This window comes from Scyliorhinus torazame, chromosome 3 (genome assembly GCF_047496885.1).
Source record: "Scyliorhinus torazame isolate Kashiwa2021f chromosome 3, sScyTor2.1, whole genome shotgun sequence".
Classification (NCBI taxonomy): Eukaryota; Metazoa; Chordata; class Chondrichthyes; order Carcharhiniformes; family Scyliorhinidae; genus Scyliorhinus; species Scyliorhinus torazame.
In genome coordinates, this window is record NC_092709.1 from 268,903,723 (window position 1) to 268,919,170 (window position 15,448).

General features: G+C 47.6%; 1 protein-coding gene across 23 annotated transcripts in view; it reads right to left on the reverse strand.

The window, feature by feature from the left end:
- Positions 1–15,448, reverse strand: part of celf4 (CUGBP, Elav-like family member 4) — a 1,524,235-nt gene that overhangs the window by 209,771 nt on the left and 1,299,016 nt on the right. For 11 of the 23 annotated variants that reach the window (XR_011940282.1, XM_072497251.1, XM_072497244.1 and 8 more), the window contains exon 7: positions 1,481–1,555. The exons of the other annotated variants lie outside the window; for them this stretch is intronic. Coding sequence is in view for 10 of the 11 variants with exons in the window: in XM_072497251.1 (XP_072353352.1) it covers positions 1,481–1,555 (75 nt within the window). In the remaining variant the exon portion in view is untranslated. The remainder of the gene's footprint in view (positions 1–1,480; positions 1,556–15,448) is intronic. 23 annotated transcript variants of the gene reach the window in all.

A 15,448-nucleotide genomic window follows, 5' to 3' on the forward strand; every position in this document is an offset into this window, starting at 1 on the left:
TCTCCAGCCCTCAACCCTCACTCACCTTCACCCTCCCAGACAGTCCCATGCCCTACCCATGCAACCTCTTGCCCCCCCATGCCCCAATGACCCATCACACTCTCCATGCCAAGTGATGCCTAAACCCCAATGGCCCCTCATGTCCTCATGCAACGATATGCACTCCACCCATGCCCTATGGACCCTCAGTCTCCCCATGCCGAGGTGTGCCCCCCAAAAAACCCAATTGACCCCTCATACTCCTCTGCCGAGGTATGGCACTTCCATCCCCATTCACTCACTATAGACGCTTTAGAAGCAATGAACCCTATAGTGACAAGAGGATGTATAGACAGTTTTTTAAAGTAAGTCATTCATTGATAACCTTCCACTTTCCTAAAAGGAAACTTGTATTACAATAAAAGTGTCAATCATCCAGACCTTTAAAGTATCAATAGCTGAACCTGCAATCACTTGAAACTTTGTGAAAGTAAACATGATACAACTGACAGCATCGATCAGACAGCCAGAACTGTCAATCAAGCAAGTGTTTTCCCTGGGGCTCAGATGTTTCAGTACTCTAATGGATGTCTGTGTTGTCAGCCAAGAATAGGTGAATCATTGAGTTGCCTAGTGTTCCAAGCATTTGGCAACCAGATCTTACCACCCTATGGCTTCAAATTAATTCAATGCAATTTAACGAACATGTAGCCATCACAGTCTCTCAGTGAGTATGTCTTCTTGGGTGCTGGAGCTTGTACTGTAATATTTCAAAGTAGTCTTTTGTGCTTGTGTGTAATATTCTGTCTGCCCTGTCCTTGCAATGTGTGATCTGCAGATGCAAATCAAAGACAAGTTTGGGAATCCTAAAATCAGGAAAACAGACCCAAACCAAAATCTATTGACCTAATGATCAACACCCTAACTCCATTAAGCTGCAGTATTATTACAGCACAAAAGAAGCATTGTTACACCCATTTTGATTTAAAATACTTTAAACTTTGATTTTTTTTCAATTAATTTCAGAGTCATCATGTATGCAGAATTGGGGGGGGGGGAGCAAATTAGGAAAAAATTAAATGCCCCGAATACTTGCTTGAAAGGCACTTTAATCACTCTTGAATATTGGCATAATGTAAATCTAAATAACTTGTAAGCTTTCAACTGATATGTGTACTGGCTGCACACTTGACAAACACAATGTAAGTGCATTTATCATCGACATTATACAGGAAGATGTATACGTGGTGTATCTATATATCTGTATAGATAGATAGATAGATAAATAGATAAAGGTAGAAACATAAGTACAAAACGGAACATTGCTGAGCAGAAATGAACGGTGCAGGATCATCATTGCTCCGTACGGTCTCACTGCAAACTTTAGACAGAGGAGGGGATGGGGTTGTGGCAACAGATGGGGTGTGAAGTGATGTGGAATACAGAAGACGACGTGAGGCCCACTGATTGATGTAAATGGGCTGCTTGAGTCCAAACTCACCAAAATCTCAGGTGGTTTGAGACCGAATTCATAGTGAAGCATGGAAGAGTCGTGAAATCCAGTCTGAAGTGCAGGCTGCAAAAAGGTTAACCAAAAATGGAAAATATAGTCACCTAATATGACATCTCCTCAAATTTCTAGGAAACTGAAATTCATACACTCACCCATTCTCAACACTCTACAATAAACTTGCCTGTAAGATTAGATACGCTTTATAGTGAAATTGGCTTTTAACTTATACAAATATTAATTAAATTATATTTAGATGCCATCTAACCATGTAACAATAATGTATATGAACAACAGTGAATGGCGAGTAAGTAATTCATATCAATAGGAGATTATGCATAAATTTATTGCATCAGCACAATTTAAAAAGTCAATATCTAAATATTGCTAAACATGAAAATTTTTAGCAGCTCATTTCCATTTTCCATCTGTGGACTATGACTTGAGATAATGTAATCAATACCTTTAAAATGAACATTTCAATGCACATGTAGCCTATTAAACGGTTCATTTTGACTTTAATATTAGGCCTCCTCTTTTCGAAGAAACCACAGACCTATCTTCTTGCAACTCTATAGTCTTATTAAGAGGCGAGCATTAACACCAGAAATAAAAGCAAAAATACTGCGGATGCTGAAAATCAGAAATAAAAATATGAAATAAAAAATGTTTGGGATACACTCGGCAGGTCAGGCAACACCTATGGAGAGAAACACAGTTAATGGGTGCGATTCAACGGAAACATTTCGAAGAGTCATTTTGGGCACGTTTGACGGACTGTTTCTTGACGGCTGCATTGCCAAGATCGCAGCCCGTATTCAACGGCACTTAATGCAGAAAATGAGCCTCCACAAGATTCTCGGCATTACTGGCTCCTTGCCGATTGATTTGCATGACTCGTGTCTCAGTTTCTCGCTGCTAACAAGAGGGAGCTGCTTTTAAACGCTCCCTCACCACTCACTGCCAATCAACACGCATGCATGGCAGCGCGCAGAACTGTTCCTCGCTTTGGGGATGCTGCCCTGGCCATGCTTCTCTACGCCATCGATGAGAGACGGGCCACTCTGGAGGAGGATCAACAGCAGGGTCAGCAATGCCGCCTGGGAGGCAGTGGTTGTCATTGCGGGCAGCATCATTGAATCATAGAATTTACAGTGCAGAAGGAGGCCATTCGGCGCATCAAGTCTGCACCGGCCCTTGGAAAGAGCACCCTACTTAAGCTCATGTCTCCACCCCATCCCCGTAACCTCACTTAACCTTTTGGACACGAAGGGCCAATGCACCTAACCTGCACATCTTTGAACTGTGGGAGGAAACCGGAGCACCCGGAGGAAACCCACACAAACACAGGGAGACGGTGTTGATCGCCCGAGGCCGGAGTTGAACGCAGGACCCTGGATCTGTGAGGCAGCAGTGCGAACTACTGTGACACCCCTATGATCAGGAGGACCACCATCCAATTTCAGAAGGAGACCAATGATCTCCATCGAGCTGCAAGGTTTAGTTACCACCTCTCTCCTGGCATCGGTTCCGCCTGTCATCATAAAAATTCTCAAAATGCCCCTCATTCGCCAAATCACTGGCTGACACCTCGCATCGTCCCCACATCCGAACTTCGTGCTTGTTCCTCAGCACTCCCCGGCACCCACTGCACAATCCCTTCATGTCCAGGTGCGGTACCCACACATGGTGAGCTGTTGATGTCTCACAAAATGATCCTTCCCTCCCACTGACCACATGTGGCAGTATCTCCGATCAATTATGGCTGATATGTTTCTCATCCTCATTCTCCTGCCTTCTCCCCATAACTCCTGATCCCCCTATTAATCAAGTACCTATCTATCTCTGTCTTAAAGACACTCAGTGACTTGTCCTCCATAGCCTTCTGCGGCAAAGAGTTCCACAGATTCACCACCCTCGGTTGAAGAAATGTCTCTTTATCTCAGTTTTAAAGGATCATCCCTTCAGTCTGAGGCTGTGCCCTCGGGTTCTAGGTTCTCCTACAAGTGAAAACATCCTCTCCACGTCCACTCTATCCAGGCCTCACATTATCTCGTAAGTTTCAATGATTTTGCCCCTTATCCTTCTAAACTCCATCGAGTACAGACCCAGAGTCCTCAATTGTTCCTCATATGACAAGTCCTTCATTCTGGGGATTATTCTTGTGAACCTCCTCTGGAACCTCTTCAAGGCCGCACTTTCCAACAGTGAAGAGACACATACTGCAGTGGGCGACATTAGTGGACAGGCTTTGGCGGCACAATCAGATGGAGGCAGGAACATCCAAGGGACACGGCAGTCGGAGGTCTGCTGAATCCCTGGACACGGCTGGGTTGCAGCAGATGTTGAGCCTCTGAACAAAGTTCTCGCAGAGCTGATGCAGATGATAGGCAAGAGCCGTGGAATTCAGGAAGGGGTGTCAGCGACTTCCCAGCAACTGCAAGGCCGTTTGGAGGAGTCCCAAAGCCTTCAGACGCAGGAGATGGTGCAGACAATGCGTGGCACCGAGGCCAACACTGCGAGGCTGATCGCAGTGGAAAACCTGGAGCACGACACCCACGCCTTGAGTGATGTTGTCCAAGGCATGGCTCAGTCTGTGACGACCATGGCTGAGGGCCACAACATCATGTCCCAGTTCATGAGGGGCATGTCCCACATGCAGTTGGACATTTCTGAGGCATTCCAGAATGCGGACCAATCACCGACGAGCATCTGTGAGGGCATCGTTACCATGGAGCAGACAATGGGGATTTCCCAGGTTTGGCAGTGCCAGATGTTCAGAGGCTTCTGGAGCTCACTCCAGCTGCCCCTCCATCTCATGGAGTCACTCAGGGCCCTATGGGCACCCTCAGGGAGGAAGCACAGGTACCCGACCCAAGGCCTGCAACCAAGGAGACTACGGTTGTATCCAGTTCTTCTGATTTCGCCCCCTCCTGACACTGGCTCAAGGGCAACGTGCAAAACAGTGTGTTACAGCGACGTCAGTGACATCAGGCCCTCCAGAAGACGTCAGCCAAGGGCATCAAAAACCACAGTGGGTGGAAGGCAGCAAGCTGCCTCTACCTCTGATGTGCATCTTGGGGACACAACTAGATGTAACAGTCGACCACAGAAGATCAAGAAGAATGAGGAGCACTGAATGGGCATTGGTGAGATCATTATCCGTAGCTAGGGGGAATGGAAATCTGTCACATTATAATGTTCAACATTAAAACATTTCACGCTCATGCATATGAAGCTTCTGTCATGTTAATCTTCACAGTGGGCTGCCCGCTCTCTGTTAACCCCCACTCTCTCTCCCCCCCGCCCCAGAGCAGTGGTCCAAGAACAAAAGCCCCCAGTGCAGTCTCCAACACTGTTAGCAGGAAGACTGGGGTTAGACTTTATCAGACCCTGAGGAGCACCAGAACCTTTTTCAGTGAGTGGTCATCACCCTCCTGCCTTGTGCAGTGACCCGCTGACAGTGCCGACACAGGCCCATCACTCTGGAGTGGTGTTACATAGACTCTTGGAGGGGGGAACAGGGTAGTCGGGGAGGAGGGTGGTGTGATGGGAGGAGGAGTTAGGGAATAATGGGGGGAAATCGGGGGGGGGGGGGTGGGAACAGGGTGGGGGATGCGAGGCGGGAAGAGAGGGTGTTGAGCTGACAGGCACAGCCTCATCTTAGGAGAATCTGGAGATGATGAGGCCCTCCTTGGTCTTTCCGGCATGTCAGACCCTTGCCGCAGCCTGTCCTCCATCCATCGGCTCCTCCTTGGGCTCATCCTCCAGCCCCTCCTGCTCCACTTCCTCCTGCTCCTCCTCAAATGAGGGCGCACATCCCTCCACCTCTTCCTGCTCCTCCTCCAGCAAGTCGCCCGCTGCTGTGCCAGATTGTGCAGGATACAGCAGAGCACGATAAAGCGGGTGACCCTCAGGGGCCAGGCATCAAGACCGTGTTTTCATCAGCCTGATGCATCACTCAATGACAGCACAGGTGGTAACATGGGCCTCATTATAACCGGTCCTCGCCTTCGATCTCAGGCCTCTGCACCAGTCTCATCAGCCATGACCTCAACGGGTATCCCTTGACCCCATGAGCCAACCTGTCATCCTGTGGTGATCCTCAAAGACACTGAAGATCTCCATGTGTACCAGGATGTAGCTGTCATGCACGCTCCCTGGGTAGCAGGCATACACGTGTGAAGATGGTCACACATGATCTGAACACTCGGGGGTGGAAGACCTTCATGTTAATATAGGGCACTTCCTGCTGCCCCGGTGCTCGCAGTCTGACATGCCATCAATCACTCCTGGACCTGGGGCATCCCAGTGATGGTGGCAAATCCTACATCTTGGTGGGCCTGGTCCAGATTATCATAGATTATCACAGAATTTACAGTGCAGAAGGAGGCCATTCGGCCCATCGAGTCTGCACCGGCTCTCGGAAAGAGCACCCAGCCCAAGGTCAACGCCTCCACCCTATCCCCATACCCCAGTAACCCCACCCAACACTAAGGGCAATTTTGGACACTAAGGGCAATTTATCATGGCCAATCCACCTAACCTGCACATCTTTGGACTGTGGGAGGAAACCGGAGCACCCGGAGGAAACCCACGCACACACGGGGAGGATGTGCAAACTCCGCACAGACAGTGACGCAAGCCAGAATCGAACCTGGGACCCTGGAGCTGTGAAGCAATTGTGTTATCCACAATGCTACCGTGCTGCGGAGAATTCGGCGGCCGGCGGCAGCGGGGATTCACGCCACCCCCTGGCGATTCTCCGACCCGGCGGCGGGGTCGGAGAATCCTGCCCCTGAACTCACAAATACCTCCCTTGACAGCACAGGCGCCATGTCTGAGAAGATGATATAGTTGGATGCCTGGGCACACAGAGCATTCCGTACCTCCCGGATGCACCTGTGGGCCGCCAATCGCAATATGCCACATAGGTCCCCGCTCGAGCCCTGGAATGACATGGTGGAAAAGAGGTTTTAGGCTTCAATGACCTTCATGGCCATCGGGAGTGGATGTGCCCGTCCTCCATGGGGTGCCATGTCCGTGAGGATGTGGCACAGATGTTACATTGTCGCCCTGTTGAGATGTGGTATTCTGCGGCACATGCTGACCATCAGCTCATGGAAGGACCAACGGCTCCTGTACACCAAGCCATCGCTGGCCTCCACTTCTGGTCTCCTCCTCAGCCTGATGGGTAGCCAGGTTTTCAGGTTGTTCAGCAGCCCCTGCACGTGGTACCGTCCCCAGTCTGGGATGGCCTTGCTTCCTGACACAAGTTCAGCGAGAGAAGCCTCCACGGGATCCATACCAGACAATATTTTTTGATCTGGAAGGAATTAGAGGAGTGAGACCGACAATCTGTTAGGGCTTCCATCCCGGGATCCTCAAATCTCCCAGGCTTCCCACACCCTTACCATGACTGTCCGGCCTGCTCTCAGAATGCCATCCAACGAGCAAATTGTGCTGGAAAACCTCGCTCTGCACACTCACCTACAGCCAGATCAAGGGCCCCCAGACCCCAAGCCTCTGCCAGCAACATTAGGGAGGCCGTGCTCAGTTGTCCACCGCTCATCCACACACTTTCACTTTGGCCGTGAGAAGATCCTCAGTGCTGAAGCCCTGCTCTTTAGTGTTTGATTGTTGGAAGCTGCCTCTATGATGCTGACGCTCCTAGAGTACAGGCATGCTGTTCAGACAGGAAAGCCTGCAGGACGTGCAGTCCACTAATCATCTTCTCAGACATGGCGCCCGTGCTATCGAGGGAAGTACTTGAGAGTTCAGGGGCAGGATTCTCCGACCCCCCGCCGGGTCGGATAATCGCCGGGGGGTGGCGTGAATCCCGCTGCCGCCGGCCGCCGAATTCTCCGGCACCGAAAATTCGGCGGGGGTGGGAATCGCGCCGCGCGAGTCGGCGTGCCACCCCCGGCGATTCTCCGGCCCACGATGGGCCGAAGTCCCGCTGCTGTCACGCCAGTCCCACCGGCGTGAATCAAACCACCTACCTTACTGGCGAGACTGATGGCGCGGGCGGGCTCTGGGGTCCTGGGGGGGGGGGGGGGGGGGACGCGGGGCGATCTGGCCCCAGGGGGTGCCCCAGGGTGGCCTGGCCCGCGATCGGGGTCCACCGATCCGCAGGCGGGCCTGTGCCATGGGGGCACTCTTTCCTTCCACCTCGGCCATAGCCTCCGCGATGGCCGATGCTGAAGTGACCCCCTCCCCTGCGCATGTGCGGGGATGACATCAGCAGCCGTTGACGCTTCCGCTCATGCGCGGACTTCCGCCGGCCGGCGGAGTCCCTTCGGCCCCGGCTGGCGTGGCGCCAAAGGCCTTTCCCGTGGGCCGGTGGCGCGCCAACCACTCCGGTGCGGGCCTACCCCTCAAGGTGAGGACTTGGCCCCTAAAGGTGCGGTGAAATCCACACCTTTGGGGCGGCCCGACGTCGGAGTGGTTCCCGCCACTCCATCCCGCCGGGACCCCCTGCCCCGCCGGGTAGGGGAGAATCGCAGCCCAGGAGTATGAAGTGCTCTCACAACTAACAAGGCTTATTCCTCATTTGAAATAGCCTTCAGCTGTGACTCTTGAAGCTGCTCACATTCAAAGGGAGTGAAATTAACTTTCAGATGAGAAGCTGTAGCAGGGCTCTGTCCTGGAAGAGTTTGGTAGGTCAGACGAGCTGCAGCTGTTGCTGCCCCTGTTTTGGGTGTGCACAATATTTAAAATGACTTGACGGCCTCAAAGACGCAAAGCCGCTCACTCTTCCGGCCCAGAGGCAACCCGCAACATGGAACGCTTCAGCCCCCCTAACAACCCCAACTACCCAAAGGGACACCCACCCACCCCCAAGCACTGGGGCAGCAACTCCGATGCCCTTGAACTCCATGCCAGTGAATGGAAAGCGCTACTCACCTCCTCACCTCCTCTCATTAGCCACTGCGCCAACTTCATGTTTTGATAAACGACGCCCTTGTGACTTTCCGCTGGAGATTGAGGTAACTCCCGGGAGACCGCTGCATTCGACTTCAGTCTTGTTAATGGGATTGAAATGAATGTAAATTAAGCTTAATGAGATTCTCGCCATTTATGGGCGAGATCTGGAACTCGTTATAGGGAATGGGTCGGATGAATCATTATTCACCTGGCACGCCTGGATCCGTGCTGGGCACAATGCGATGGTTGAATCGTGCCAGTAAACTCTATTTCTCTCCACATATGCTCCCAAACCTGCTGAGTGTATCCAGCATTTTCTGTTTTTATGAACACCAGAAATATGTGTAACCAAACCGTACAACTTCTGTGAGGATTCTCCTCATCTCCCATTGTAATTTTGATAAAGGATAAGCAGAAAGCTCAGAGAAATGATAGTGCACTCAATTACTCCACAGTTTTCTCTGATATTATGGTGAGGGATTGGGAGAACCTCCACAGAAAGATCTGGTGCCGCTGTTTAAATTGTCAGAAACAGGCAGAATTGGGTCCATAGTTCTTGCTGTGTATCTTTTTCATTCTCAGCAGGGAAAAATGATGCTTCTCCTTTTGGATAAGAGTTGAACATTTGCCCCACTGAGTCCGCCTCACTACATTGTTTGTCCTGATAGTTCTATATTTTCAATCAGAACACCTCCTTTTTCTCCATCTCACATAATACCATCTCTTTTCTACAATTTTACAGCAAGTGCACTTATATGAGATTGAAAAGAAAATGGGGTAGAAATTCATCTTGGGCAGGAGCACAAGATGAGTGATGGCAAATTGGCAGCCCATTTTACACTCTGTCCAATTTCCTTTAGATTACTGGGTATTGTGTTAAAATGGACTTCCGATTTGCTTGTGCCCATTATGTGTCGGGGCTGGTTTAGCACAGTGGGTTAAACAGCTGGCTTGTAATGCAGAACAAGGCCAGCAGCGCGTGTTCAATTCCCGTACTGGCCTCCCCGAACAGGTGCCGGAATGTGGCGACTAGGGGCTTTTCACAGTAACTTCATTGAAGCCTACTTGTGACATTAAGCGATTATTATTATTATTATTATGTGTTACAGCCTCTGACGCTTTTCACCCCAATGTACAATTTGGCTGGCTGCAGAAGAACAGGAATGGCTTGTTTAGGTCAGAAAATATGTTTGAAAAACATCATTAAAGCTTTTTTTGTTTTCCTTGCTGGGATCTGCGCTCTGACAGTGTGAATTGTAGTTTGTTCATGTCCCTGCTGACAGATACAGCACTGTCTTTCTGTCTCTAATGATTTCCTGTCGCTGCATGGGGAGATGATTAGTGCCCTCTGAATATCTCTCCCTGGAAAGTTGCTGTTGTTTGCAAAGAAGGCGATCATTTCATTTCACAAAGGTTGGGAAAATCAACTGGTTCAACTCGTCTAAGCTGGTACAGCTTCTCATTAACAATCTTGCATGTGCACTGAATGCTGACAAGAACTGTGCCATGAACATTGCAAGTTTGCAGCTATGTGTACTTTGCTGAATGTCAAGCGCTCTACCAGAAAAGAGGCTTGTGCTCCGACAGTGACAAAATGCATCTGGTTGATCAACAGTGGTTAACCAGATATCCAGTTTTAAAATATACTTCTGAGACTTATTTTATTCGCTCATGAGAATGACTCTCGGTCTCTGGATTACTAGTCCAGCAACAATTCCACCACCCCACTGCCCCCCCCCCTTCATTCAGGGAGAAGAGTTAGGGTCTGAGGGTTGCTCCTTACCTGAATTTGAATGGGTTCTCAAGAAATTGGTGAAATGTAGATTGTACATCAAAGCTCAATGTTCTAATCGGATGTGTCCGGTGTGGGGCAATATTGAAAAATTGAAAGCATTTACCCATGATTTTCCATCCATTAATGAACCAACACGTGTAAGGAGCACACCAGCAATTTCCTGAATGGTGGGGACGACTCTCTGCTGAGGATGCATTTGGAAAATTTGAATCAAAAGTCTTTGGGTGTGATTTCTGATGGCTCCTTCAGATGTCAAATAGTCTCTGTTGTGGCTGAGATGGGGTCTTAGGCTGAAACATGGTTTAATCGGCATTTAGTGCTAGATGCTACCTTGGTAAAGGATTGAAGCTTACCCTAGAATGGTCTCCTGTAGATTAATGAAAGATTGATTGATTGCCCCTTAAATTGACAGTGTTTATTAACAAGGTTCCATTACGTTTTAGTGGAGAATGTTTTACTTCGTGTCCTCCTCAAACAGAGTATCCAGGTCAGTGGTGAGGATTTAGGGAAGCACTCAGAGCTATAACATATTTTACTGTTTACTTGGTGCTGGAGGTTCGAAGAGGACTTTTGAAGCACATTGGGAGACTTTTTGGGAGTCATTTTGTGCACTCTGAGGACTTCAAACAAAACGAGTAAATGCTATGCGCTCCAATTTATTGGATAACGTTCTAGAAATCATCAGGAGAGAGGGAACGCTGTGTCACCAGCATCTTGCCCAGGGCAGTCCTTTGTCAGCAGGAGGACTGGAAAGAGGATTTGAGACCAGACCGGTCAACACGAGCTGATGCAAGCAGAGAGGGGTGGAAGGAACAGGATGACAGGAAAACCCTTTCCCCCTGCTGCTACAGGTTGTCCCTCCACCTCTCGACCTCCTCCACCATGACCTCCAGTGACACACCTGTACACCCTCTCACTTGCTCCCTTAACCATCCTAAAACCTGTAATTGGCCGGGATTTTCTGCTTCCACCAGTGGCGGGCATTGCTGTGAGTGGGACAGGAACATTTGGCGACTGGCCATGACAGTGGACTGCAAAGCCCTGCTGATAGTGTGTCAGTCAGCCCATTCCACACCTTTATTGGAAGTGGGTGTGTGGATCTCACATATTCTGCTCTCTGAAATGACATCCAATCAGTGCTTGAGTGCAAAGTCAGCAGATGTCTGCTTTACCATCCACAGGCAATTCCAAATTATGGAAACCGGCAAATAGGATCGAATCTGCGTGCTAAAATCTGAATTTCAAACTGGCATAACACATCAATGCAACAGTTATTTCGTGTCTGTTTTCATCTTTAGATGAAAATAACCCCTTTTGTATTAGAACAGAAGCGTCCCCCACACACACACACATTTAATTAGCAAAAACACATGTGAGGGGAAGAATTTATGCAGGGTTCCTCACAGATCACCTGCCATAAATTTGGTGGGAGATTGGCATAAATCAGATAAATGGTACAAATGTCTGTTGTTAACAGTTTATGTCCTCTGTTGGGGTTTTTGCTGATGTTTCAACAAAGTTATGGTTGGAATATGGAAAAATCCTGATGAAAATTCTAGAGACAGCTTTCAAAGGATGGCCCAACCCCCACCCTGTTGTATGTGGACCGCAACCCTAAGCAGCGATGGAAACATAGAAAATAGGGGTAGGAGTAAACCATTCTGTCCTTTGAGCCTGCTCTGTCATTCAACAGAATCATGGCTCATGCTCTAACTCAACGTCATTATCCCGCTCTATTCCCCTGCTTGACATCTTTAGAGTTTAGAAATCTATCTATTTCCTGATTTGGCCACCACAGCTTTCTGTGGTAGAGAATTCCATAGGTCCAATGCCTTTGGAGTGAAAAATGTTCTCCTCATCTCAGTCCTTAATGGTCTACCCCCCCCCCCCCCCCCTGCACGCCCGCCAGGGGAAACATCATCCCTGCGACCAGTCTGTGCAGCCGGTCAGAATTTTCAAGGAGTGCTTTGCAACTCTAATTGGTAAATATAACCTGTGCTAAACCCTCCCTCAAAATATGGCAGAGTAAACTGTTCTAAAGATTAGCACATAAATATTGTACAAAAAGCAGCAAAATACATGAGTGAAACTTTTCTCGATTATTTGACTATTTTTTCACAGAAAAGGTTTGGAAAACATGCTGGGGTTTAAAAGAAAATTATAGTAAGAGAGTTTTTATTTAAAAAGAAGTAAGATGACAGACGCTTCCAACATGATGGAACATCTGGTCAGAATTTTCTAAAGGTGGAAGAGGTGCCGCTGCCAGGATCAAAAGCGATGAGGGGTGGTGACCTTATTTCGGATGATGGTGGGATTCCGAGATATGTTTTACAGACTGTAGCCAATTAAATGGCTGCTTCCGGGAATGCTGCCATGTCGCCCAAGAGTTGCCGGCACAATCAGAGGGAATGTTGCTTGCTGCTGAGGCAGGCAGGAAATCTGGGGCAGGTAGGTAGAAAAGTCAGAAAATATGAAAGGGCTGAGTGCTAGACGGGGAAACCCTTGGGGGAAATTATTGGGGACGCCGGGGATGAATTTTCTGTCTGTGATTGTCTCTTTGCTTCATGAAACCTTCCCTGGAGGCTCCTCTGGGGAGGTAATGGAGGCAATTGGGTTGATGAAATCAGGGAAGGCGCTGGGACCGGATGGTTTCCAGGTTGACTTTTATAAACAGTTTGCGGCGGAATTGGCCCCACATCTCCTGGCGATGGCGCAGGACGAGCTGCTGGCCACATTGGCTCAGGCATTGATTTTGTTAATCCCCAAGAAGGATAAGGACCCGGTGGAGTGTGGGTCATATAGGCCCATCTCCCTATTAAACACAGATGTGGAGGTCCTGGCTAAGGTATTGGTGAGACAGTTGGAGGGGTGTGTGCTAGAGGTGGTGTCGGAGGATCAGACAGGTTTTGTGAAGCAAAGGCAGCTGTCGATAATAGACATTTATTGAATGTGGTTACGACATCATTTGAGGTCAGGGAGCCAGAGGTTATTGCAGCTACAGATGCGGAGAAGGCGTTTGATAGGGTAGAATGGAGGTATTTGTTTGAGGTTCTGGGGAGGTTTGGGTTTGGGCCTATGTTCATCTCATGGGTGCGGTTGTTATATGTGGCCCCCACCGCCAGCGTTAGGATAAATCCTGCATTTCCCAACTCTCATGGGATTCTCCTGCAGATGGTGAGTGCAGGCTCAAGATGGCGCCCTATATATATCATGTTACTGTTGCTACTATAATTTCTTCCTAGCTTGTACAGTTTATGCTTTTTGAATCTTTCTTCAGGAGGAGCTCCACAATTTCTGTACCATGAGACAAATGTTTTCAGAAAACACCAACCAGATTCTACCGCAAGAACCATAGATCTATCTGGTTTCTGTGGTACATCACTAGCATTGCAATCTTCCTTTGACACTAAGGAAACATGAAAGCAATTTCGACTGAAAAAACATAGTGTAGAAATAAATGTTAACCAAACTACAATTACAGCCAAACATTAACTGAATCATTGTTGCAATCAAATATTAATGGCTTTAAGGAGTGTAAGAAGCAGAAATTTTAATTTAGAAGCAGAGCTTTTTGAAAAAAACACAAATTCTGTTACAGAGGAAAAATATTTAAAATAGATTCATTATGGCATTATTAAACGGAGCATTAAGTGTTTCTCAAATAAATCACCTCAAACTGCTAAACTACCTAAAAGTAACCGTTAATGCAAATGAAAGAAAGTGCACTTGTCAGGTTATGGATACAGTTGTAATATATTAGAATCTTGGATGGTACATCACAAAAGGTGCCAATTGGATTTATTAAGTCCACATCAATTTTTTCGAAGAACAGTACAATTAGTCCGATTCCTTATGTCTTTCTCCAATTTTATTCATTTCTTTCTGCTTCAAGTATTTATACAATTCCCTTTTGAAAGATACTGGTGAATCTGTTCCTACTGCTCGAACGAGCAGTGTTTTCTAAATCCTAACCACTTGTTGCATACAAATTATATCCCTCATGGGTATCCGTCATGTCCCCGCTGGACTTTTTGTGAATCGCTTTAAATCTGTCCCCTTTGGTTATCAACCCTTCAACTATTAGAAGTAGTTTCTCCTGACTTGCTCTATCTAAGCGCTTCAAGATTTGAAACATCTCTATTAGATCTTCTCTTAACCTTCACTGCAGTATGGATAATTATTGTATTGCATCGGACCGACAAACCACAACATTGTACACTTAAAGCCCACCATGACAAATTGTGAAATTGAGTTCTATAAATCTAGTATTGTGTGGGCCAGTAGCAGAAACAAAGTGACTATAAAGCCTGTGTAAAAATCTACCACACACACTGTAAGGATTCAGAGACTTCATGAGTGAACAAAAAGGAATTCCTTACTGAGTCCTGAATGGCCACCCAAGTCAGGTGATCCTGACTATGTCGTGATGCCCTTAAAGGGCACACGCAATAACATCCTTCAAGAAAAGGAACCCACCAAACCCAACCAATGTGGCCTAAGGAATTCCAATCACACACTGTTATAGATTTTTAATGTGACCAGCTATGATCCAGCAAATCATTTAGTTGTTGAAACAAACGTAGCACCCATACAGAAGGCCCACCACCACTTTCTCAGGTGACTATAGCAACGTGCACTGAACATAAAGGCAGCAATGTTTCAAGAACAGTTATTCATTATTCACACCAAAGTCCTCCAGAATTGTGGAGCTCTGTTTCTGGGGCAACAGAAGTGTTCTCTTTGAAAATTTGCAACAAGCCTCCTGATTGGTCATTGGCATCTTAGAACACCCTGAAGGGAGGGTTTGCAGTAGAATAGTTGCTATTTGATGACCTTTCCAATGGATGGCTTTTTAAAAATTAAAATCTCTCAAAAATGGCATGTAATGTTTTATTTATTTATTTATTTATGGGATGTGGGTAATACTGGCTAGGCCAGAATTTATTGCCCACCACTAATTACTCTTGAGGAGGTCGTGGTGAGCTGCATCCTTGTACCTCTGCAGTCCATGTGGTGTAGGTATGCCCACAGTGCTGTTATGGAGGGAGATTTCGGTCCACCGACACTGAAGGAACAGCTATATATTTTCAAATCAGGGTGGTGAGTGACTTGGAGGGGAATGTCCAGGTGGTGGCATTCCCAGGTATCTGCTGCCCTTGTCTTTCCAGATGGCAGTGGTCGTGTGTTTGCTGCCGAAGGAACATTGATGTATTCCTGTAATGTATCTTGTTGATGGT